This window comes from Balaenoptera borealis (genome assembly GCF_965194805.1).
Source record: "Balaenoptera borealis genome assembly, chromosome: 5".
NCBI lineage: Eukaryota > Metazoa > Chordata > Mammalia > Artiodactyla > Balaenopteridae > Balaenoptera > Balaenoptera borealis.
In genome coordinates this window covers 6,479,450-6,506,052 of record NC_138862.1, presented here as the reverse complement: position 1 = coordinate 6,506,052, position 26,603 = coordinate 6,479,450, and the positions used below count along the sequence as shown (strand labels likewise).

The following is a 26,603-nucleotide window of genomic DNA, read 5'->3' as shown; positions in this document are numbered from 1 at the left end:
AGGCTCTTTGCTGCTCTAAATAGAGACTGTATTACCTTGCCTCCTCTGTAGCTAAGTATGGCCATATGAGGACATTCTGGTCAATGAGTTATGAGGAGACATGTCATGTGGGACCATTAAGTCTGCTTAAATGAAATTCCTTCAACTAGAAATGTCCTTTTTGCCGCCTTCTGCCTTCTCTTCCTTCTTCTGGCCTAAATCTCAACCTCTATCACAGATGTAATATGTGATAGCTATTATAAAGTCCAGCTATCTTGGACCTTGAGGTGACTTTAAGACTGGAAGCCACACTCTTAAGATGGATATCAGAAAGAGAGGAGCCTGAGTCCCTGATTAACTGGGGAACCATGATTCTAGCCTTAAACTACTTCCAGTCTTCCTTTATGTTAAGAAAATAAATGATCGTTGAAGGAACTATTCTTCAGGACTTTCACTCCCGATACCTATTTGCTTCCCTTGATTTTGACAACAAAAAGTATCCTAAAATGACACTTTCAGTTCTGATGACCATGCATCTCAGACATAATTTTAAGGCTTAATTATAGCATGCTGCATACACGACGGTGATTTTCTGTTATTTCTCATCCCAATTCCAGATTTTGCTTTTCACTAGTTTATCGTATACTTATAAAGATCCTTAAATTCACTGTATGAAATATAAGTATTATCCAATATTACTCCACCAATCAACTGACTCTTCTAGCTAAACACATGAAAACTTTTACAAAATTATCTTCAAGGTATTAGTTATTATGAGACACAAACATGACAGAATACTGAAACATTTTAGATATCAATGAAAAACAGTATTTGCTGCCTCCATTTTGATAACTTGAAAATCAGTACATTACAATTCAGTACAAGGAAAACCCTACGATCCACACTATACTTATGAAATACCATTTCTCACTAAAAGAAAATAGGGCCGCTTAAGAGAAAAGACTAATCCTAAGTCTAGGTCAAGAAATTTACAAGAAGAACCTGTAACACCCTGCCATGCCTGACAGCAAAGATGTTACGCAAGGCTACTACATCATTTCAAAAGGACTCAGGAGCCAACCTGAAGAAGCTCCTCCTGGCCAGAGATAAAAAAATTTAAACATTAATAAGGACATTAGAAATAAGCTAAATCACAGCAGTGTAATTAATACAGTGAAAAACACAAACACACAAATTGGCCACTGCAGGAGAATATAAAGAAATAAATCTTTATTTTGAAGGTAAATAAAGCAAAATGAGCAGGCAGCTATCCTGTTTTTTATATACAAACTTTACTACTGGATAATCAAATAGTAGATGTGGGTAAATTTTTATTTGGAAGTATCCAAGCTAATAAAGACTTCAGAGCTGAAACATCACTATTTTATAATCCCTAATAAATTAATGAACCTGGGCAGTGAGTATCAGTTCCTGCTAGCATCACAAAAAAAAAAAAAAAAAGAAAAGAAAAGAAATAAAGAAAAAGATATTATGTGCCTTCTGATGGAATTTTACCACTTATGAAATAGTCTTGCAAAAAACTAAAAATATGACATTTGGAACAACTGGAAATTTAAACACTGGCTATTTGGTTCTACTGAGGAATTGTTTGTTTTTTAAGATATGACAATGGCATTATAGTTATATTTTAAGACAATTCCTTATCCTTAGAAATTACATACTGACATACTTTTAGACAAAATGATATTATGTCTGGAATATCTTCCAAAATAATACTGAAGGGAGAACAGGGGGGTGTTTGTATAGATGAAACAAGATTGGTTATGGAGTTAGAGAACAATTTTGACATTTTCCTACCACAATTAAAATACATCCCAACCCATTACTAAAATATATGTATATGATTATTTATACCACTAATGATTAAAATATGTGTAAATAACCATATAGATATATTTTCAAAGATATAAACAATATTAATAGATATCCTAAAACAAACCTAAATATGCCTAGTGGTACCTCTGGTACAACCACTCTTCGCTTCCAAGCCTGCAGGTCACGCTCTGTAGCCATCTGACTACGTGGAGCATTCTGGTGCATTTGACGAACACCTTCCACTTGTCCACTACGACGCAGACCAATATTTGGAGGGGACTGGATGTCTAAGCTTAGTCTTCTAAAACCTAGGGAAGAATTGTCAAGAATGATTACAAAACAAACTTCAATCTAATATGCATATACATTCCTCCTACTAACATACAAACCAAAAAAAAAAGATCTACTGAAAAAACTTTGGAAAGAAGAATCTTAATGTGACTGAGATCAAAATGTAGGCTACATGGGGACTTCCCTGGTGGCGCAGTGGTTAAGAATCCGCCTGCCAGTGCAGGGGACACGGGTTCAAGCCCTGGTCCGGGAAGATCCCACATGCTGTGGAGCAACTAAGCCCGCGAGCCACAACTACTGAGCCCGCACGCCACAACTACTGAAGCCCGCGCACCTAGAGCCCGTGCTCTGCAACAAGAGAAGCCATCACAATGAGAGGCCCATGCACCGCAATGAAGAGTAGCTCCCGCTCGCCACAACTAGAGAAAGCCCGCACACAGCAACAAAGACCCAACACAGCCAAAATAAATAAATAAATAAAGATCTCTTTAAAAAAAATTTAGACTGCAGAACAAACATTAACATAACTATTAACCTCAATTTCCATTTTTATTAGACTTTCTGAAATTTAACGTTCACGCATTTTCTATAATAATGTTATATTTGCAGTCCTAAAAACCTTGCCTTCCTCAAAACTGCAAACTAAAAACACATCTTTCTGGAAAAATTAGCACTGCAAATAGATGCTTCAAACTGTGGTGGCTTTATAATAAGAGCTCTAACAACAAACATTATTTGTGACCGAAAGAGATAATCTAAGCCACTCAAGCAGGCAAGCTGCCAGAGCCCATTATTAAAATTCACAAAAATGTCAAGTGGGGAAATGCTGGCAGCACCTGAATTGGAGCTAGGAGAGTGGGTAACAGGGCAATGCAGACCACATCAAGCCCTGAGCCTATGCAGAGCTGATCAGGTAGACACAGGAGGCAGGGCAACCTCCCAAGAGCTGTAAGTCACAAAGGATGGAGACCACCCTGGGTGGATGTGGAGGGAATCCCAGGCAAAGTACTTGTTTTCTTGAACCACAGGGTGAAGGGGATCCTGCTACTAATGCAACAAAAAAAACTGGGGGCTATATCCTTTCCTATGGGAGGCTATTAAATTTTACTCCAAATATGCCAGCTCTCCTTGCTTAGGGTAAAACTCAAATATGAGTGAACAAACCTCTGCATTCTTCTATGTACAACATTCTGTTCACCAATCAAATGTGAACCAATTTGCCCTACACAACATATTATACTCCATCTATTAAAAATGACATTAAATGCCCCTGCTATTAATCCAAAATTTATATTAAAATATATTGATGTTTAAGAAACACTTTTTGAATTGAGAACTAAAAATAAATACTAAATTTTTTTTTTTTTTTGGTTGCGCTGGGTGTTCGTTGCTGTGCGCGGGCTTTCTCTAGTTGCAGCAAGTGGGGGCTACTCTTCATTGTGGTGGGCAGACTTCTCATTGCGGTGGCTTCTCTTGTTGCGGAGCTCGGGCTCTAGGCACATGGGCTTCAGTAGTTGTGGCACGTGGGCTCCGTAGTTGTGACTGATGGGCTATAGAGCACAGGCTCAGTAGTTGTGGCACATAGGCTTAGTTGCTCCGTGGCATGTGGGATCTTCCCGGACCAGGGCTCGAACCCATGTCCCCTACGTTGGCAGGCAGATTCTTAACCACTGCGCCACCAGGGAAGCCCTAAATTCTAAATTTGACTGCCCAAGTCATAGTATTATTCTCCAACAATTTGAAGAAAATATATGCTATGTATCACAACATTACTTGTAATAGCAAGCATGAAAAATAACTTAAGTGGCCATAAACAGATTAATTACAAAGACTGGTTATTCCACACAGTGGAGTACTATGAGGCTATAAAAAGGAATGAAGACAAGCTCTGTGAATGGAAAGAGAGTGATTTCTAGAATATGCTCTTAAGGGAAAAAAGCAAGGTGCAGAAAAATGCATACATATCTTGTGCCTCTTGCTCTGATGCACTGAGAAGAACACAGCAACTATGCAGTATTCTTACCTAAAATGTTTAACCTGAATCCAATTATGAGATAATCAGACAAATTCAAATTGAGGGAAATTCTGTGAAACAACAGGCCTGAACTCTTCAAAAGTACCAGTGCCATGAGGGAACTGTTCTAAATTAAAAGAGACGCAATAATTAAGCACATGGACCAAGGCTTGATTAAACCCTAAAATTTTAAAAAGCCATGAAGGACAATTTTGGGACAAGTGGGGAAATGTGAAGATTGTACATCAGAGAGCAGTACTGTAGACTCTGTACATTGTGTAGTATGGTAAAGTCTGTTGACTGTGATCATTGTATTATGATCATATAAAAGAATGTTCCTGTTCTTGGAAGATACAGAAAGAAGCCTAAGGGATAAAGTTCACATCTTACTCTAAAATTTAGAAAAAAAACATAACAGAGAGAAAGAAATTCTTTCAAGTGTATACGAGACCCATACAAGACTGTTAACAGCATTTCTGTTTGAGATTAGCAAAATCTCAAAACTACCCAAAAGCCCATCAAGAGAATGAATTAATAAAATCAGATATACAACAGAGTACACAATAGTCAAAATTAATCCAATGCGACAACTGAGCAATCTTAAATATACAGCACTATGTGAAAAAAATTAAGTCCCTTTATAAACCTTTTATAAACCTTTATAAACCTTTTGATAAAGTTAACCTTTACAAACCTTTGGATAAAGTTTAAAAACAAATGCTTTTTATTCATACATTTAAGAGTGTCAAATCTATTTTTTAAAAGGCGAATAATCAACATGAGATTCAGAATAGTTGTTATCTTGGGATAGGGAAACAGGACAGGACCACATAAAAAGATGTAGATTATTATCATGATTTAAAACAAACCAAAGAGGAGCATGTGTAAACGAACAATAAGAGTATGTCAAGAACAAAGTTTTGATAGACCCAATTCTGTGCTGCTAGAATCCAAAACAGTTAAATATATAAAAGAAGTAAAACTTAAAGTATAAGGCACTAATTTTAAAGTCATATTTTAAAGAGAAAAAAATAAAACTTGTAGACCTAACAGTCGCTGCAAATAAAAATCTAAAGCACTGCGAGTTCCCTGGCGGTCCAGTGATTACGACTCCCTACTTTCATTGCCGAGGGCCTGGGTTCGATCCCCGGTTGGGGAACTACACAAGCCGGGATTTCCTGGTGGCACAGTGGTTAAGAATCCACCTGCTAATGCAGGGGACATGGGTTCGATCCCTGGTCCGGGAAGATCCCACATGCCACAGAGCAACTAAGCCCGTGCGCCTACTACTGAGCCTGCGCTCTCGAGCCCATGAGCCGCAACTACTGAGCCTCCATGCCGCAACTACTGAAGCCCACGTGCCTAGAGCCCGTGCTCCACAAGAGAAGTCACCACAATGAGAAGCCCGCGCACCACAACGAAGAGTAGCCCCCACTCACCGCAACTAGAGAAAGCCTGTGCATAGCAATGAAGACCCAACGCAGCCAAAAAGAAATTAAAAACAAACAAAAAAGATCCCACAAGCCATGCAGCCAAAATAAAAAACAAATAATAATAAAAAAAATCTAAAGCCTAGTTACGAGGCAGATTAGATGAAAGGAAGATCAAGAGTGAAAGGGCAGAAAGAACTGAAGAAACTGTTCAGAACACAGCACTGAGCGATAAAGAGACAGGAAATTTTATAGCATTTTACAGCCTCTCAAATCTTCTCTTATCTTCCACAAGGTTTTAGCTTTTCCAGAGTGAGTTTTCAGTTGCATAACAATCACCCATCTCTTCTAGATTATTTCCACTAATATAATTATTACTACATTGCAATATCAAGTACTTTGCCCTGAAAACTCACTTCAAGCTTCCTGATTCAGGAAGAAACAGGGCTCTACTCAATTCAGTTTTTTAAGGATTATAAAGGAAAGGAAACCTAGTGTTTCCTTTAGAAAACACTTTGTTCTTTAATGTAATTTTGTAAATACTCTTATTTTAGAGCAAAAAGATTTCAAGAGCCTTTCATAGTACTTGAAATTCAAATGTCCATTTGTTAGTCCATCAACCTTACACCTAATAAAGCTACCTCCAGACTACTACTCAAGTTGTAAGCGTACATTGCTTAAGGTTTTTTACACTGCATGTAGGGGACAATGACTTCATTTATTCTTCAATTTCAATCCAGCCATATTAAGGTAAAATATCTCTCATATATTTATTACCTCTTCGGGGCGTTTCTTCCCCATTTGAAAGTCCACTTGGAGCAGCATCCTGACCTGCTCCCATTCTCTGATCTTGCTGCTGCTGCAATTGTCTTATCATTCCATCAAGAACACTGGACTCTGGGCTTTGTTCACCATTGTCATTGGTTTGTAGGCTTATAATTTGTTCAATTACCTCTCCATCACCTGCAAATTCAATGAATGAATATGAAATCATAATACATATGAATAGGAAAAAACTTTCAATAGGCTACAATTAAAATTACATTAGCAATTGTCAGAATTCTTGCTTTTCAAACATAATTAATTAAAGATACCCTTTATATTCATAACTAATTAAGTCATAGAAAAAATTCAGAACAAACTTTAGGGTACTAATACCACAAAAACCTCAACAGAGGTTCTGAAATCCCTAGAAGTGAGCACCTGGAAACACACTTGAGTGAAAGTGAAAGTCTTGTTTTTCTGTTTCACATTAACGTCCCTCATTTATACAAGTATTTCATTAAAATCTTATTTCCCAAGGTCTCTCTGACTATAGCAACCAACAATGTGTGATTTCTGATGTAGAGAAAAGCAGTGGCATTTCTTTGTCTTAAGAAATAAATAAGAGTAAGTAACACCTTTTAGGCCTTCAACAAATGACCACTCCCAACCCCAGCTCTCTCCCACCCCAAGCACGTACAGTTGAGGGAGGCAGCTTCCACATGCCTCTCCCACCAAGCTTAAGTCACTCTTTCAAATAGGCTTTAAGCATATAGCCATAATCCTTCACGTACAAAATCAGATATTTTTAGATGTCTTTGCTTCTTTATTTTTCAAATAATACATTTTCAGAGATATTTAATAGGTTCAGTTAGTGTTAATGGATAAAAAGTGTTAGATGGTTGTGGGGTCTTGAAATTTACCTAAACATTGACATTTTCATGCAAACAACTCATTACATATCCTCCCACCATAAAACGCATCTTCTTTGAACATAATATATAACATGGACCACCCCCCACCACCAGCTTATAAGCAGAACCTTAACAAATCGCAATTAATAGGGTATTAGGCAAAAAGAATGCAAAGATATACTTGCATCCATAGTAACATGTCAAAAACTGAAAAATGTCATAAACTATTCCGGGGGGAAAATACTTCTATCCTTCTATTCTACTAATCTACTTTTAGATCCCTTAAATCTTATTGATAACATCTCCATTTTACTGTGGAAATCAATGAAGAATTTAGAAGAGCTAAACAAAAACCACGGAAATGTTTTGATCACTGTCAAAAAATGACCTAAGACAGCAAGAAGTGGAGCCCTAATCTAAAAGGATAACAAGGGACTTCCCTGGTGGCACAGTGGTTTAGAATCCGCCTGCCAATGCAGGGGACATGGGGTCGAGCCCTGGTCCAGGAAGATCCCACATGCCGTGGAGCAACTAAGCCCGTGCACCACAACTACTGAGCCTGCACTCTAGAGCCCACGAGCCACAACTCCTGAGCCCACGTGCCACAACTACTGAAGCCCGTGCGCCTAGAGCCCGTGCTCTGCAAGAAGAGAAGCCATCGCAATGAGAAGCCCTCACACCACAACAAAGAGTAGCCCCCGCTTGCCACAACTAGAGAAAGCCTGCATGCAGCAGCGAAGACCCAACACAGCCAAACATAAATAAATAAATAAATTTATATTAAAAAAATTCCGTAAAAGGATAAAAAGACTTTAATTAGAACTAGGAATAACATAACATCCCTAAGATCACAACATGGAACCAAAGGGAAAACAGCAGAAAAGGAGACTTCTAATCCTCTCCCCTCCCCAAAAAACCCTATGTAACTTTTCTTTCACAGCACTGAATTTAAATGTAACTTGGGAAATATCAAGAATGATACTTGTTTCTACTTGGCATAATGCAGTCACCATTCAAATACTAAAGAAGGGTTCTACACATAAAGGCTTAAGTACTACAGTGCCCTTCCACTATAAACTACTACAACACTGGAAAAAATATATATGAAAGAAGGGCTTTCAGATGTTGGATAACAGCACAGGACTGTGATCCCTGAGAGAAGACAATGGAGCCCAGTCTTTTGATTGCTCCAGGTAACAGCCTGGAAGCAATTTCCAGACTACAGAACAAGGAGAGGGAACCCAAGTACCACCCAGAGGTCACAATGAGTTGAGGGACAGAGGTCAGAGTTTGAGAGCAGCGGAAAGACTAAAATATGCAGGGCTGAATATCAGAGAGGACTGGATTGCACAGATAGCTCAGAGGTACGCAATGAGGAATCGATTCTTTGGCTAAATAATATGTGCACACATTGGTTAAAACTCCACCATGCTGGGGAATAAAACATGAAAAAGCCAAGCCATTTTTTAATGCCAAAAAATTGCCAGAACTCTCACAGGGCTGGCAATAGTACATGTTCCCACTAGCCAGAATAGAGACTTCAGACACAAACAAGAGCTGTTTTAAGCATATTTCCAATTTTAACACTCAGAATATTTAAAAATGTGTGTTCAAAGCAGTGGAGAATACAATGACCGCTAGTAGTTTGGTGCCACGGCCTTGATTTGTGCTAAGGTACCAAATGTTTCACCCACCACTGCTTCTGTTTCATCAGTGCAAATGTCAAAGGTAAATAATAGTTCCATATTATTATGAAGATAGTCATAACCTCGAAGACCCCATAAAAGGTCATGGAAAAAACCATGGGTCTGCAAACTACACACTGACAATTTAGGCCCTAGAACAACCATTAAAAATAAGTAAGACTAACAGGTATTGCTAATAAAACATTAGTGGCAATAATGATAAAACACTAAAAAATAAGGAACTTCAAAAAAGTTTGGAAAAAAAGGAGAAAAGGCACAAAGAACAGAAAGGATAAAGACAAAACAAGTAGCATTATGTAGAGCTTTAAGCCTAACTATACTAATAATTATATTAAATGTAAATGGTCTACATAGTCCAATTAAAAGATAGGTTGTCAGATTGGATTGCTGCCTGCAAGAAATCTGTTTTAATATAAAGACATATTGGTTAGAAGAATTGAAAAGACACACCATGATAACACTAATTTTAAAAAGTTGGGTTATTTACTTTAATATGAAACAAAGTTAATGGTCTTCAAAACAAGAAATACTCCTGAGGATAAAAAGGAACATTTCATAATGATGAAAGAATTAATTCAGGGCTTCCCTGGGGGCACAGTGGTTGGGAATCCGCCTGCCAATGCAGGGGACACGGGTTCGAGCCCTGGTCCACGAAGATCCCACATACCGCAGAGCAGCTAAGCCCGTGAGCCACAACTACTGAGCCTGCGCTCTAGAGCCCAGGAGCCACAACTACTGAAGCCCACGTGCCACAACTACTGAAGCCCGCGCACCTAGAGCCTGTGCTCCGCAACAAGAGAAGCCACCGTGATGAGAAGCCCGCACACCACAAGGAAGAGTAGCCCCCGCTTGCCACAACTAGAGGAAGCCCGCGCATAGCAACGAGGACCCAACGCAGCCAAAAATAAATAAAATTGTAAAAAAAAGAATTAATTCACCAAGAGCACAATCTGAAACGTGTATGTACATAATAACAGAATTTTAAAATACATAAAGCAAAAATTGAGAGAACTGAAGGAAAAAATAAGACAAATCCACAGGATAGTTGGATATTTCAGCACTCCTTAAAACAGCCACAAAATGGAAAAAAGACAAATGTTTTTCAGCTACTAGTGAATAGATAAATGATGATATATCTGTACAATGGTGCACTATCAATAAACATGAAAAAAAGACTGATACCTGCAACAGGAATGAATCTCAAAAGCACCATGTTAAGTTAAAGAAGCCAGACACAAAAGACTACATATTGTATGATTTCATTTATACAAAATTCCTTAAAAAGGAAAACTCAAAGTGACAAAATAAAACAGTCATTACAAGGGGTCAGGAGAAGGGAGAGGACTAATTCCAAACAGGCCCAAGAGAACTTTTGGGGGCACTGGAAATATTCTGTATCTTGATTGTGGTGGTGGTTTACATGACTGTTTAACATTTCTCAACTCATTTGAATTGTACACTTAAAAGTGGTGAATTTTGTTGTATACAAAGTACACTTCAATCGAACTAATAAAAAAAATTTCAAAGAGTAAACATATAGTGATTTACATTAATCTTTAACTTTAAGGTGATTTAGTTTCAGTAAATTAATTCTCATCCGAACTAAATAGAAGCATCTTTTTTCTTCATTTAATAATATTAGGGAAAAACACTACACTGCCATGAACAAATACAGAAACAGACAAAACAAAAAACTCTGTACTTGGCTAGGACAGGCAAAGTACAAGACAGGACTGGAACATCTTTTGCCAGAAAGTAAGGAAGTGCTCAAGGAATGATGGGGACTTGGGAAAATACACAAAACTCAGCTTGAATGGGCTCTTCCAGCCAAATCCAAGGATAATATGAGCAACTAAACAATGATAGTACTGGATTGTAACCCACTATATAACAATCCGGAAGTCCATACTAAAACTTAATAAACGAAATAAATAAATAAATGGGAGAGTAGTAGATGGCCAGCTAATGATAAAATGCAGGTGCAATGATAATAGAGTTAGAAAACCGTTTTGCAACCTTCAGAGTAACAACTGATTCAGGCAAAAATTATCAATGGATCCTAAAAGTCTGAAATAGAACAGGTTATTTAAACCACAAGCTACTTACTAATTACAAAGAGAAAAAAAAAAATTCATAGTGGAAAACCTTGGCGAATACCAAGTGTTCAAAGTCAGCATCACCAATAAGTGCACAAAACACAATCATAAGCATCCTGACATGGTACTCCAGGAAGGCTACAACACCATTTATGTTGTCTTCTTTCCAAAATGCATAACCTGAACCTAATCAATGACAACTGAATTTAATGTGCAGTCCCAAATTAAAATCTACATCAAGGGAGAAAAAAAGCTATAACAGGCATTATTAGAACAATAATATTTGATTACAGACTATAGATTTGATAACAGTATTATATAATTGTTAAATGTCCTAATTTTGATAACTGTTTATGATTACATAAGAAAATATCTTTGTTCTTAGAAAATACATACTGAAGTATTTAGGGGTAAATGGACATGAGGGCCAGAACTTAAGTGTCAAATGGTTCAAAACAATAATATGTATCTAGAGATAGAATAATAAAACAAAATATTAAGGACTGGTGAATCTGAAAGTACAGGAGTTCTTTGTATTATTACTTACATTTTTCAGATTAAAAATTAAACAAAACAAAAAAAAAGACTTAGAACTTACTTGTTGCCACATAACCTAGCTGTGGAACCAAATGTTCATCTGCAGAATTTTCTCGGCCTGGTACTAATCTCTGATACTTAGTTGGATGAGGATTTCCATCTACATCTACCAAGAATGGTGGAGGCATAAGATGAGGAGCCTGCTGAGTTTGCTCATCTAAGACATAATTATTAGAATCCCTAATCAGTGGCCGATAGTCAGTATGGAAGAACATCTGATCGGGAATCTAGAAAAGGGAAGTTTACAAATTGATATTTTGAGGTTTATACATGTTAAAGAAAATAAATTATTAACCAGTTAACTTTATTTGAAAAGACAAAAAAATCAAATCAATACATCTAACCTATTTTCAAAACATCTTTTATAACTATTTTACATGCTATAAGAAAGTATATGAAATGACCTGTTCATATGGCTTGCTGCATCCAAAACCAAATATCAGAAGGTGACCGTGAGAATCTGTACAGGCAAAATGCTGTCCATCCTGTGAAAACTTACAGTCAAATACAGCTCCATGTCCTTGTCCTTCAATCTAGGAAACACGGAGGGAAAAATGTATGACCATTTCTATGTAAGAGCTTCTGCTATATCAACTTCTGAAAAAAAAATTTTTTAAACAAATTTTTCGTTAAGCACATGTTAATATTTTCAGAAAATAAAATTCATTTTAGATACCACTAGCCTAGAAAAAAATCTCGAAAGATCTAAGAATTAGTTTTCAAATTGATCAAATGAAGGATCATAAACCAATCCAAAATGAAGGCTTTCTTTACTTCTTACACATGAGTGACAATTTCACAAACTTTTCTTTCAATATGTAACAAAAATCTTTTGATTAATAACCTACAAAGGAAATGATTAAAGATTAATGAAGTTTGGAATTCATGAACTAAAATCAATACTTTTATGGAGTTTAAGCTTTCCACTTAGATGACTAAGTGGAAATGCAAATTTGTAATGCTGCAAAGTCTCAAGGGTGCATATGTAAATGCCTGCACCTGCAACTACCTTATTTCAAACTGCCACAAATTTCAGGAAGGATACTCTAAGTGCATCATGAATGTTGCCTTAAATAGATAACTTTTAAACTGTTTTATTCTTGTTTTTTTTAACTGTAAATCATAGTAGTTTAGTATTATCAATTTATAGTTAAATGAGTTGTTTCATTAACTCAATAGTGTAGAGATATGCTTATTTGTTGTCTCAGCCTATAACTTTCCAATAATTAAACTTTAGGACAAGTTAAATCAGCATTGGAAAAAGGATTCATCCACCCAACTAACTGCCAAAACAAACTCACATACATACCTAAATACCCGCTCGAAAAGCAACAATTCACTACTGCTATACCACACATGAATGAGTGCCAATTAACAAAATGGGGGGGAAAATTAAGGTATTGGGATATTTAGGGACTTGCTGAATAAGATGATCCATGTATACAAATTTGCATTCTCTCATAACATAAAAAGGAAAAAAATGTGTAAATATTTTCCCTCCGATTACACAGATTCACCCCCAGGGTCCTTTGAAGAGACACCTCCACCACAGCCCAACCTGCACCCTGGCACCACTTCACACCTCTGGCCTGAGACCTTCAGTCCAAGTAAAGCAGAGGAGGGTGGGGAGGGGAGAGCCCTTGGCTGGTAAAGCAAAGATGGTGGCAGCTACTCTCCTATCATACACATGGAACTTACTGCACCAAAAGCTTTGCTAAGGGTACCTGCTGAGAAGGAAGTTTTCCCAAGTGGGCAAACCTTCCTAGGCAGAGCAAGAGAGACTCCAGTTTTTACCTGCAGTCTGAAGAGTCCTACACAATGATTCCTGACAAAATACGACCTGCAACTGTGCCTGGAGAACACTTCAGTGTCACATTATGTTAACTATTTACTTAATGAAATACTGTTTTTGTTAGTAGTTTACAACCCTAAGCAATTTGTCTAGCATTAAAGAATTAGGAGACTCTCAGATGAGCAGTAAAGGTAAGAAGAATTCAGTATACAAGGCCAATTTTTGGTGTCTGACTGGAAATAAGATCATCGTTGCCCATTTGAGACTTTTTTCAGATTACTCTTTGGCTTAGAGGTTATTTTAGCTTATATTCTGTTTAAAGTCTGAATTAATGTAGTTTTCTGTTTTAACAGATTAAATTTAGTATGTAATGTTCCTATTGAGTTTTAAAGGCTAATTAAACAATGGATGTACCTATGAATTTTAAGGCCATAGAAAAATTGAAGAAGGCTTAGTTCTTTTTCCAGTAATTTGAACAGAGATGCAAGTTTCAGAGATGCCTAATGATGTACTTGGGTCATGCTATTTGAGTTGTTTTAGTGCACTTAATGTTAATAAATAAAAAACTGTATTTTAAACTGTTTGTTGAAGAAACTGTCCAGTGTAAGCACATTGAAATTAAAATTTTAAGGTCAAAAAAAAACCAACAAAAACATGGAACACATGAACTAAGATGGTCTTCAATCAAATATCTAAGAATCATTCACCTATAGGATGCTACCATACTGCCTCAAAAATTAATTATAGTTTGCATTGGATCTCAATATAAACTGAAGAGTAATTGTATAAAACCTATCATATATATATGAGATATATATATATATAAAAATCAAAAGTCTTAACAATGTACAAGCCCTTTTACACATTTCCCTCAGAATTTATCCCAAGGAAATAATCAGGGATCTACCTAAACAGCCATGTATTAAAAACATTCAAAGTATTGTTGCTGTGCATATTTTAGAAACCACTTAAATACTCAACAACAGTAAATTAACTATGTAGGTAACATACTTCTAAGATAGGCTGAATTTACCGTCAAAAATATATTTGCAAATTCTTAAAAAATCTTTGAGGGTTTGAAAAACATTCTTTATATAAAATGAGAAAGGATTACAAAACTATGTGCAAGAATGTCAACTAATAAACATGTAAAGAACCGATGCCATTAGAAAGCCTTCGATGGATACTGATATTTGTGACAGTTTAATGAGGAACCAGACATTTACATAGTCTCTGAAAAAATTAGTTTAAGATTTACAAAGAAAAAAACAACTATTTTAAAAATCAGTGGAGAAACTTGGCAGATGCCACCTTAACCAAATATTAATAATTATCACCATATAACAGTGGAACATATAAATATCATGTGCCTTCTAATATAATGGAGGGCACACTATCATTTATGTTTTATTACATCAAAAAAATGTGGGGCTTCCCTGGTGGCACAGTGGTTGAGAGTCTGCCTGCCAATGCAGGGGACGCAGATTCGCGCCCTGGTTTGGGAGGATCCCATATGCCGCGGAGCAACTGGGCCCGTGAGCCACAACTACTGAGCCTGCACGTCTGGAGCCTGTGCTCCGCAACAAGAGAGGCCACGACAGTGAGAGGCCCGCGCACCGCGATGAAGAGTGGCCCCCGCTCGCTGCAACTGGAGAAAGCCCTCGCACAGAAACGAAGACCCAACACAGCCAAAAATAAATTAATTAATTAATTAAAATCTTAAAAAAATAAAAAAAGTGAAAAACAACTCACAGAATAAAATATTTGCAAATTGTACATTTTATAAAAAAAAAACAAAACGTGAAACAGTATTGAATCATGAAGAAATATCAGACAAAACAGAGATATCCTGTAACATTACTTGCCTGTAAAAGGGCAAGATATAGGAAAAAAAAAAAAAAAAAGGCAGAATTATTGATTTTACAAAACTAGAGATACATGACTACTTAATACAATGCATAAGCCTGAATTAGGTCCTGGTCCAAGGGGTAAAACATAACTATAAAGGCATTATTAGGACAACTGACAAAATCTGAATGTAAACCTGGATTAGATAATGCTACTTTATCAATGTTAAATTTGCCTATTTTGGTAACTGTATTGTAGTCATGTATAAGAAATTCTAAAAACATGCAATAAGATCGTAATCTGGTTGTCAAATATTCATGTGCAAAAAGAAGAAACGCTGAAAAACAAACAATGATGTATGATTCCCTAGATGACTCTACTGAGTATTATTTTTAATTATCAAATTTTTTTTTTTGGCCGCACCACGTGCCATGTGGGATCTTAGTTTCCCTGCATTGGGAGTGCTGAGTCTTAACCACTGGATGGCCAGGAAGTCCTTATTATCAAATGTTTTAATAAATTTAAATAGTGAAAAAGTTGTGTGAATTACCATAATTTTGCCAATATAAACACAGACGGGGACAAATTCACACACACAAAGCTAAATAAATAAATTTTGAAAATCTTTCCCTCATGTGAATTAGTTATACAGATTAATTTCACATTTGTATGTATGTATATATGGCTATCAGATATTTATCAGACTAAGTAGTACCCTGATTCCTAGAAATATAAACTGCCAAAATATGCAGATCGGTTTCTGGCTACACTTCATTATCCAAATACTTGAAACAAATGCAAACATGCGTGAAGATACCTCTCACTCCACTTACCATATTAAAATAATGTTTCATCTTGGTGCCTTTTGTAATATCCCATATGAATATGCTGCCATCATGTCCTGCAGATAACATAATTCTGGAATCAAAGGGATGTGTCTCCAAAACAAATACTTCATCAGCATGTCCCTTTATTCAACAAAGTCATACAGTTAAGGAGGGTTTGCAAGTTATAAGTTTAAAATTAAAAGCCCATATTGTCACAGTGTATAAGAGTTTTTAAATATGTATTAATGACAGTAATTTATATATTAGTATATATACAAATTTCTATTCATTTGATAATATAAATGAAACATGTTTATTAAAAATAAAATTATAGTTCAAAAAGTTTTGATTTGTTATATTTTATAAAAACTACCTACCAATAAGTTATGAAGCAGTTGTCCAGTATAAGAATTCCACACTTTGAGGACATGATCATTCACAGCTGTGACAACAATGCTATCATTCTGATTCCAAGCTATCATTGTTACTTTGGGTTTCATAAACCTTTCCTCTTCTAAAGATAAATCTCTAAGAAAAAAAATATGAAATGTGCAATGCTATATGTGTAGGAGGCTGTACTATGTACACAATCCCTCATCGATACAAAAATAACTAAAGTAATCCAGCTCATGTCCATACCTTACCAACTCGATAGAGTTCATCACATCTGACCCGCAACAGGTTATCTATAAACAGATAAGGGCAAAATCCCGAGGGGTAAGGGATGATTTACAAACAGTTCGGAGACTGAATACAGGCAGATTTCAGAATACCGCTGCTGCTCATAAAAGCAAAGCTTTTTCTCTCTACCTCTTTTCTAATTATTCCCTTCTCCTGACCCCAAGCCCTATAAGTAATACTTTCAACTGCTTCACTCTCTATAGATGACAAAAAACTTCAGGAAGACAGAAAGAAAGTAATTCATCTTCATGACCCCAATGTCTAGTAAAGTGCCTGACACAGACTCTCAATTTGCTGAACTGTAAATGAGCTGCATTCAACTCTTTCTACTTCCCTATAAACTGTTCCTACAGGTCCTTGCCAAGAACGGTCTTGGATACACGTCTGCAGTGTTTTGCTGCCTTTATGAAAGCAATATGCAAAGCTTCTGTATAAAATACAGCAGTCAGTAGTATAGGGTTGGGGGGACTGGGGGGACCTAGCTGCTTCTGAAATCATAGAGCACATTCTAAGAAATGATTAAGCATATAATAAACACGTATTTTAAAGAAAACGGCTACAAGAATATGGAATGAGTGCTATGTAACACCCATCTATGTAAGCACCATGGAACACAAATGAGAGAATAATTCTAACTAGACTGATCAGAGGAAGTGTAACATAAAAGACAAAAGGGGACTTCCCTGGTGGTGCAGTGGTTAAGAATCCACCTTCCAACACAGGGGACACGGGTTTGAGCCCTGGTCGGGGAACCAGGATCCCACATGCCACGGGGCAACTGGGCCACGTGCCACAACTACGGAGCCCGTGCGCCACAACTAGAGAGAAGCCTGCATGCCGCAACGAAGATCCCACATGCCACAACTAAGACCCAACGCAGCCAAATAAATAAATAAATGACAAAATGGAATACAGGCTAAGACCCTCCACGCTTCATTTGAATTTACTAACAGACGTGTTGCATTTCATCAAGTTGATTAGCCAAGATTAGAACACTAAAACAAATATATCCATCAATTTTTACACACAGAAAACACTGCCTTTCAAGATGTGAAATAAGTAAAACTTTAAATGAGAAAAGAATATCTCCACCATGAGGGAAAATACAAGAAAAGTTCTCTCCATGAAGGGAGGGCAACAACAAGAAAAATAAATAGTTTTCAGTCTCATTTAAAGATTTTTATTCAAGTTTTTACAATGGTATTCCTATTTTGCCTAATAAAATAATTGTTCATGGGCGAATACCATTTCAGATGTTCTTCACTGCCATTCTTTCATTATTTTTCACTTTCACACTAAGATGCTTCTAAATATCCAGATGTAACATCCTTAAATAATTGTAAAGATTTGTTTGTGAACAAGGATTATCAGATTTCTAGTATGTATTCTTTCCATTCTCTATCACAGATTATTTCACAAAAATATTAATATCAAATTTATTTTGAAATCCAATACAATTGTTTGAGCCACAGCAGAGAATGGGTTAATTTCTCCTACTATTACTAAAAATAAAGCAGACGTGAAGATGTCTAAAATGTGTAACATTTCTCAGAAAAACTGCTAAGAACATTGATATGCCTACTCTAGACCAAGCAGTGCTAGAAATTTTCATATGATTTAAAATTGCCAACAATACTTAAAGGCAGGTAGTCTCACTTCCCAGATGATGAAACAGATTAATAAATATTAAATGATGTTCTCAAAATTATATAGCTATAAACAGTATAAATGGTATTTGAGCAAAGGTCTGACTCCAAAACACATATTCTTTCTACCACCTGTACTTCCTCCCAAAATATACAAACCAAAAAAGCAATGTATTTGAAATTTGTAATATTTATCTTGGAAAGTACTAAACTTATCTCAAAGATGCTCAAGATACATTTTTGAGACTTTGGAGGTTGAGGGAGGGGGACAGTTAGACAAACTTGCCTTCAATGCCATTTTACAAACCAAAATTTCAGCATACAAAAAGAAAAATTTTCACTCCCACTGGAGCCCAATTTTTTTAAACTTAAAGTGTGTTTGTTTGCTTTTTTCGCCAGAAGTAGCTGTAAGTGACTTCTTAAAAATTCCAAAAATCCTAGCTTCAAAAAGGAGAATTTTCTGAAAATTTCCACATTTGATATACTTGAGTTATTTTTATATATTTTTTGAAATAGTAGGCGGGGACCTCCCTGGTGGCACAGTGGTTAAGAATCCGCCTGCCAACGCAGGGGACACGGGTTTGAGCCCTGGTCCAGGAAGATCCCACATGCCACAGAGCAACTAAGCCCGTGCACCACAACTACTGAGCCTGTGCTCTAGAGCCTGCGAGCCACAACTACTGAGCCCGTGCGCCTAGAGCCTGTGCTCTGCAACAAGAGAAGCCACCGCAATGAGAAGCCCACACACCGCAACGGAGTAGCCCCCGCTCGCCGCAACTAGAGAAAGCCCACGCGCAGCAACGAAGATCCAACGCAGCCAATAATTAATTAATTAATTCTAAAAAAAAAGAATATACGAGGTTTAAGTATTTATCTGTCAGATGTGCAGGAGGGAGCCATTCACTGAGATAGCAGCTCTTCTAATAGGAGGTGGCTCCAGTCCCCTGAACAAAGCAATCAACCAACCAGAGAGAGAGAGAGAGAGAGAGAGAGACCAAGTACTTAGGATGCACCTACTTAGAAACAAACCGTCTCAACTTACCCTGAGATTCTTGTAGCCATATCCAGTAAGATGCTTCTCCATTCTAACTGCTCAAATCTCCAAATCCGTGCTGTTCCATCTCTGCTACCACTTAAAAACCTTAAAAGAAAAGAAGATCTTCTACTCACATACGTGCTACCAAGGGCTACGGTTAAAATTTCAAGTGAAAAAATTTTTAATGTAGCTATCTTGACTGCAGGTAAATCTATAGGTGTTAATTCCAAAAGACAGGGAATTTAGCGTGTATCTAAACAGAGAAAATCTGGTTTGCTATGATTTGCCTGGCCCTATTAAGTAAAGCACATTTCAAACTCAATCACTAGCTTCTCGAATAGATTGAGTTTTGAAAAGACAATGTACAATAAGTATTTGGAGGGGGGGTGTGGGGGGAGAAGGACAATTAAAAATGTATGGAAGAAACAGTAAAACCAAAAGCACCATTATAAGCATTTTAACTCTAAACTCAAATTAATTCATGCTAGCCATGTGTAAAAATAAATCAATCATTTAATAAAGTTAAGTGTTAAAAAATCACAGTTTAGGAATGGTACCTGAAAAGACACGGGGGACCACAAAAGATTTAATTTAAGTGATAATTCTGTTGCATTCACAGTGATTGATTAGAAAAGATTTTCTTTTAACTACTCAAATATAACAAATTTCTTTATCCTTACACCTAATTTTCCTATAAGTCAAACATTTAGCCAGCAGTGAGATAAAGAAAAACTACTTTTGGTCATAGGAGGCTGCAGAAACTACAATTCTAAAAACTTAAGTTTAATTGTTTCCTCCCTGCCCCAGACACTTTTCCTTCAATTATTACATTTACTAACCAGTACCTGCAATATGATATATACCTACAAAGTGATATATTAGTTATACTAATAGGAAGCATAGTATATTTACCTAAAAACACACTCACAAATACAAACATGGCGGGGGGTGGGGGTGGGGTGGGATGAATTGGGAGATTGGGATTGACATGTATACACTGATGTGTATAAAATGGATGGCTAATAACCTGCTGTATAAAAAAAAATTAAATTAAAAAAAAAAACAAACACACAGACACTTACTTACCGATCACCATTGTTACAAAATTGGATACTATCAACTTTATCCTAAAGATGGGAAAAAACCAAACACAAAAGTAATCATCTACATAGTCTGTACACAAAGAAAACCCACTCAGTTTTAGAGCCAGAAGCATATTTGGTTTAAAGCTAGAGATATGCACTTACGCTGCTTAACCCTGCCATTCAAACATATATTGTACGTTTAAGTGCAAAGAATCTAACTACGAACCTAATAACACTAAGATACAGCTCTTGTCTCAAAGATAGACGCATGCGGTAAAAAGAAGCCTACTTCTAAAATTAAAGCGGTATTTGCAATTAATTACATCTGTATAAAAATTGATATGTGTAGAAAGTAATCAAAATAAAAGGTTTAAGTAGCTGAAAACAAGGCATATTCACTTCGATGATTATGTGCAAAAAATAACAATAATAATTTCTTTTAAAGTGATTTTTTTATCAAATAACTTCACAGAATTTCCTATAGGAGAAAAGATGACCTGATCGCTAACCAGCGCTCCAGAATACCGAGAGTTCTCTATCTTAGTACACATTGATAAAACAGCATTCTAATTTCATGAGCTTGGTTTAGATAAATAGACCCAATTCAAACCTAATCCACCCAGATTAATTATCATAATCAAGAGTTTGGACTTAAAGCTGAAATAACCACTGCAAAGTATTTGGCACAGTAAGGTGCTGAGTTTGTCAATATCATGCTTCACCTTTAAATCCAATTCCCCCTAAATTTAAGTTAAAATTAAAATCAGTAACAATTTCCCTTAGCAATATGAGGTTAGGAACCAACAGGAATATTAACAATCTACAGAATTTTAAAACGTAAATACTTACAGTGTGACTTTCAAGTTCTGCGATTTTTTCAGGTGCTTCAAAACCCAAAAAATACATTCTGATTACGTGATCAGTACTACCTGTGGCTAAAAACATACCACCTGAAATAAAAATTTTAAGGTTTAAAAAAATCCAGTTTGTAACAAATATCTTAACCAAATTTCTGTATTAAATTAAGCAAGCTCTCTATGCCAAAACTAAATTTATCTCAATAAATCCGTTTTCTAATTCATTATATAAAGAACTTTTAAAATTAATGCAGTGTAATGCTGTGACTTTTAGGAAGAAATATATATTTGGTCTTCATCCCTTTTTCTGGCAGAACTCCTAAAACCCTTAGAATTTCCTAAGTGAAGTGATACTGGTGTCTTGATTTTCATCAAACCCATTTCAACCACACCAGAGTTTATGTTAATGAGGTGACTTTTGGAAAGCATCTATGGATGGGAACTAACTGCTAGGGGAACCAACCATGTGATAAGAGAGTTGGGAGACAGCTGAATCAACAGTGATGACCAATGATTTAACCAACTGTGCCTATGTAATGAAGCCTCCATAAAAAACCCAAAAGGGCAAGGTTCAGAGAGATTCTAGGTTGATGGACAGGTGGAGATCAGAGAAGAATGGCACACCCAGAGTGCCCCTTCCCACGTACTTTATCCTATGCATCTCTTCCATCTGGCTATTCCTGAATTATATCCTTTTATAATAAACCGAAAATCTAGTGAGTAAAATGTTTGAGTTTTGTCAGCTGCTCTAGCAAATGAATCAAACCCAAGGAGGAAGTTGTGGGAATCTCTGCTCTATATAGCCCATCAGTCAGAAGCACAGGTGACAACCTGGCCTGAGGCTGGGAGTAGGTGGGGCATCTTGTAGGACTGAGCCCTTAACCTGTGGGATCTCACACTAATCTCTAGGTAGGTAGTGTCAGAACTGAGTTGAGTTCTAGGACACCCAACTAGTGTCGGAGAATTGTTTGGTGGTGCTGGGCGGCGGGGGGGGGGGGGGCGCGGGCAGGAAGCACACATCAAATGAGGCTTAATTTTTAAAAGTTAATTCAGTCTGGAAATGTTCACTATCTCCCTCTGTTGTATTAGTTGTGACAATGACTTTAAGATGCTGCGGCTCTGAAAATGCATGAAAAGGGGCTCTGCTTTCCAAACAGCTTTACACACCTAAACCTAGCTATGGAATATAAAGTTCACTTGTTCAAATTTTCAGACTTCTGTGGGGAAAGATCTTTGACCTCTCCCAAAAAGAAAGGTTTCACACAAGTCCATTGTACAAGGAAAGAAAATGGAGAATAATTTCACAAGATGTGTGGAAAACAAATTTAAACTACCAAAAACATGCAGTTCAGTTAAAGAACTACATTCTTGGTTTATCATACACACAGGGCACAGGGCACAGAAATTGCTCATATGGACACTTTAAGCCTCCTTTTTGCCAGCTCTCTCTCATAATGTGGTCATTCAAAATGCTAAAATAAAACTAAGGAAAAAAACACTAAAGTTATCTTACCAACACTAAAAGAAGAACAAAGCATTTGAACGCCTGGTCTAGGCTTTTCAGTGAACTTCAGGGGACGTGGACTTGAAAAGAAGATGTTTTAAAATACGTTAGTTTAGCATATTAACATGGTTTAAAATATTGGTTTTAATCTAGCATATTTAAATGTTATAATCTTATTTCTAGTACCTCACAGTATACCAAATATTTCCACATATGCTGTTATAGTTGGATGGATTTTAGAGGACTGTCCAATCCCCAAACTTATATAGAACATAGTATACAGAAAGAGCAAGCCTACTAACCCCCGTTCTGTAACTTAGGTGACTAAAGCTCAGACAGTGTAAGAGAATCCATTATCGAGGCTGCAGAGCAGGATGTAGAACCACCAGGTGATAGCATGGTCCAACAGAAAGGGCATGCAAGCCACATGTGTAACTTTAAATTTTTAGTAGCCGCATCATAAGTATAAAGATAAAACTAGGGTTTTTAGTAGCCACATTATAAGTAAAAAGATAAAATTAGTTTTACTTCATTTAAACCAATATATCCAAAATATCACATCAATTTTAATAAAATTTTATTAAGGACTTTAGGTTCTTTCATATTAAATCTTTTAAATCTTCCAGAGCATACTAGACACTAATAATACATCTCAATTTGAAGAGTTTTCATCAAAAATACTTGATCTGTACTCAAGATTTCATAAAACTTATAGCTGAAAAACTAAATTCACATACTCAAGTTGTTTGAAATATGCTTAAAAGTTTTGTAATAACTGAATCGTATCAGTTAAATTTAAATTAATAATTCGATTCCTCAATTGCACTAGCCACATCCGAAGTGCTCTATAGAGACATGTGGCTAGCGGGTAACACACTGGGCAGTGCAGGGCTATAATCCAGGTCTGATTCTTAAATGATCCTGCCTAAATTTCTGCCTATGTAATTATACATTTCTAACATTTTTCAAAATGTTCACGTATATACTATCACTTTTTCATTTTCAAAAAAATGTGCCCACTAAGACAGCATGGCTATGCTCCTTTTACATATCCAACTATCTAAATCGTACAGTGCAAACAGTAGTCAATATGGCACATACGCTGTATATAACAAAAATTAAATTCAAAAGTAAAAAGGCAACCACAATACACAATTTCTCTTTATAATCAGATTTCATTTCACTAGACTAAACTGTAACACCATTAAAAAAGAAAACTTATTACACAATTAAAGTCACTTACCTGAATTTCAGGGATTCTAAATCCCACTGCCAAAAACAAACTGTCCCATCAGCACCAGTAGAGACCATGTATCTTTGAGAGCCTTTGGCCATTGGGCTAAACTAAAAAGGAATAAACATTTACAATTCAGCTTCCTGAGCTGCTACTGAAGTTAAACAGTTTTTCAAAGTTAACTTCAACTAACACTTTAAGTAAAACACAAGAAATCCATAATATAGGTGATATTATTGCAGTGAAAACTCATAACCTGTAAAAAAATGAAGTCTATCTCTAATTTGTAAATGTAATGTGATCTCAATAAATGATTATTTTCAAAACTAACAAGAACAGTCAGAAAAACTTTTACAAAGAGAAAGTAAAGATCTAGTCCTATCAATGTGAAACCTACCACAAAGCCGATTAATTAAAACTATGGGGCACAGTAGGTACACAATGACAGAATGACCAATGGAAAAATGTGAAGTCCAAACTGGATGCTAATACACAAGACTTAAGATAAAGGAGCCATCTCAGTCAGTTGAGGAAACAATGGATCGTAAATGCATAAATGGTAAAGGGACAACTGTGCAACAATCTGGGGAAAAAAATGGATCCATTCTTCAGACTGTAAAAAAGCAGGATAAATTCCAAGTGATCAACATTTTATATATTTAAATAACAAAACCATAAAAGTATTATAAGAAAACACAAAAATTATATCGTAACTTCGGAATAGGGCTAACATTTGTGCTACACAAACAAGCTAGAGAAAGCAAGATCAATTTGGCCCAGAGACATCCTGGACCAAAGGCAGCTTTTAAGGCAGCTTAAAAGACAGAAAAATATAAGGAAAACAAGAAAAATGCACTAGGCAAAGGAATAAGATGAACAAAAATACAAAAGTGAGAGGGAATGTGATATGTGATAGTTAACAGAAAGATCTGTAAGACTAAGTGTTCATTTTGGAAGTGGTATGGAAATGGGTTAAATGGACAGAAAATCTCGACCCAATAAGAGCAAGTTAAGAGGTTAACTGTAGTTCTCAAGCAAAACACTGAAGGCAACCCAAAGATCTGTCTGACAGCAGTATACAATATTGATGAAAAGGAACAGATAAGATAAAGAACCAAGAATCAATCCAATTGATCCAAGAACCTTAACTGGAGGGCAGTACCCCCTACCTTCATGAAAGAAGCAACACAACTTGCTGACTCATGAGACATTCAAGATAAAGGAGCTTAAGCAAAAGGAAGACCAGTATTGCCATTAAGAGAAAGGAAGTGTTGGGAAGAAATGGGTTGGTTTTGTTTTTCCGTATGATTTACATACTTACTTATCATTACATGCCAGAGAGACATAGTTTATTATCTCTGTTTCATGCTTTTTCCCAAGGTTATATACACTTTGTAAGAGAGATAGGATCTGAACCTATGACTTCTTCAGTGAAGCTTCTTCTAAGCTCCTTCTCTTCGTATATATGAAATGAACGGTTTTTTAAGTGATTATTTACATCTAAGTAGATATGTTTCAGAACATGGACTAACAATGAGTTTTAGAGAACATCCCATTAAAAGTAATAACTGAAATTATATTAACAATTGGATATTCTTGTTAATTAAAATTAAAACAAGGTAAAATTTGTAACCTTGCAAACACAGAGTACTTTAAGAATTTTAATTAAAGTTAGTTAGAACACAGGTGACTTAATATGACAGATACACAAGTCGTTTGTTGCTCTCTATTTTGTCTCACTGATGTCTTTGTCTAGCCCTGGGTTGACACTATACTGTTTTCTCTATAACATCTTTTAAAGCATTTTTAAATATCTAGTATGCCAAAAAGTTGAGGTTTTTTTGTTTTTTTGAGGGATTGGGTGGGGGGGGGAGGTTGGCTATTTGTGCTTATCTTTCTCTTTCTAAATGAACTTGATAACATGCCAAGTTCCATTAAAACAAAGCAACTGGGATTTCAAATGTAAATACACTGACTTTATACCATGATTTGGAGACGTGACATCTTTACAACATTGAATCTCCTGATTCAGGAGCATGGTAGACATTTTCACTTAATTAGACTATTCCCTCCCCACCACCCAAGGTTCTGTCATTATTTTTAAGACCTTTCCCGTCTCCTGGTAAGTTTATTCCTATGTGAAGCTTTTGTTGCTATTGTGAATTATATACTTTTTTCATTATGTTTGCAAACTGATTATTGATGGTTTATAAGAAACTTTTGGTTTTAGGACATGGGTCCCATGTTTTACTAAGCTCTCAGCAGTTCTAATAGGTTTTAATAGAATTCACTAGGGAAATACTCTTAAGTTTGTGTTTTAAGAGATTTTTTTTTTAGTACCCAACAGGCACTTTTAACTTTTGAAGCCTTCCTTTTACTGTTTCTAAGTAACAACATTTCCTCAAATGCAGTATCACTGACATATAGCCATGTTTTATTAACCACCCTCAAAGCTACTCATTGATGAC

The 26,603-nt window shown here is 36.2% G+C and overlaps 1 protein-coding gene and 1 long non-coding RNA gene across 5 annotated transcripts in view; one reads left to right on the top strand and one right to left on the bottom strand.

Annotated features, from left to right (window-relative positions):
• LOC309629643 overlaps positions 1-26,603 on the top strand; it is a 545,666-nt gene that overhangs the window by 245,101 nt on the left and 273,962 nt on the right. The window lies entirely within an intron of this gene.
• BRWD1 (bromodomain and WD repeat domain containing 1) overlaps positions 1-26,603 on the bottom strand; it is a 127,554-nt gene that overhangs the window by 62,440 nt on the left and 38,511 nt on the right. For all 4 annotated transcript variants that reach the window (XM_082393799.1, XM_082393797.1, XM_082393798.1 and 1 more), the window contains 11 exons: positions 24,145-24,245; positions 22,911-22,981; positions 21,390-21,490; positions 20,542-20,582; positions 19,462-19,560; positions 16,470-16,620; positions 16,099-16,233; positions 12,030-12,158; positions 11,627-11,852; positions 6,328-6,513; positions 1,940-2,123 (listed from right to left, as the gene is read on the bottom strand). In XM_082393799.1, the coding sequence (XP_082249925.1) occupies positions 1,940-2,123; positions 6,328-6,513; positions 11,627-11,852; positions 12,030-12,158; positions 16,099-16,233; positions 16,470-16,620; positions 19,462-19,560; positions 20,542-20,582; positions 21,390-21,490; positions 22,911-22,981; positions 24,145-24,245 (1,424 nt within the window). The remainder of the gene's footprint in view (positions 1-1,939; positions 2,124-6,327; positions 6,514-11,626; positions 11,853-12,029; positions 12,159-16,098; positions 16,234-16,469; positions 16,621-19,461; positions 19,561-20,541; positions 20,583-21,389; positions 21,491-22,910; positions 22,982-24,144; positions 24,246-26,603) is intronic.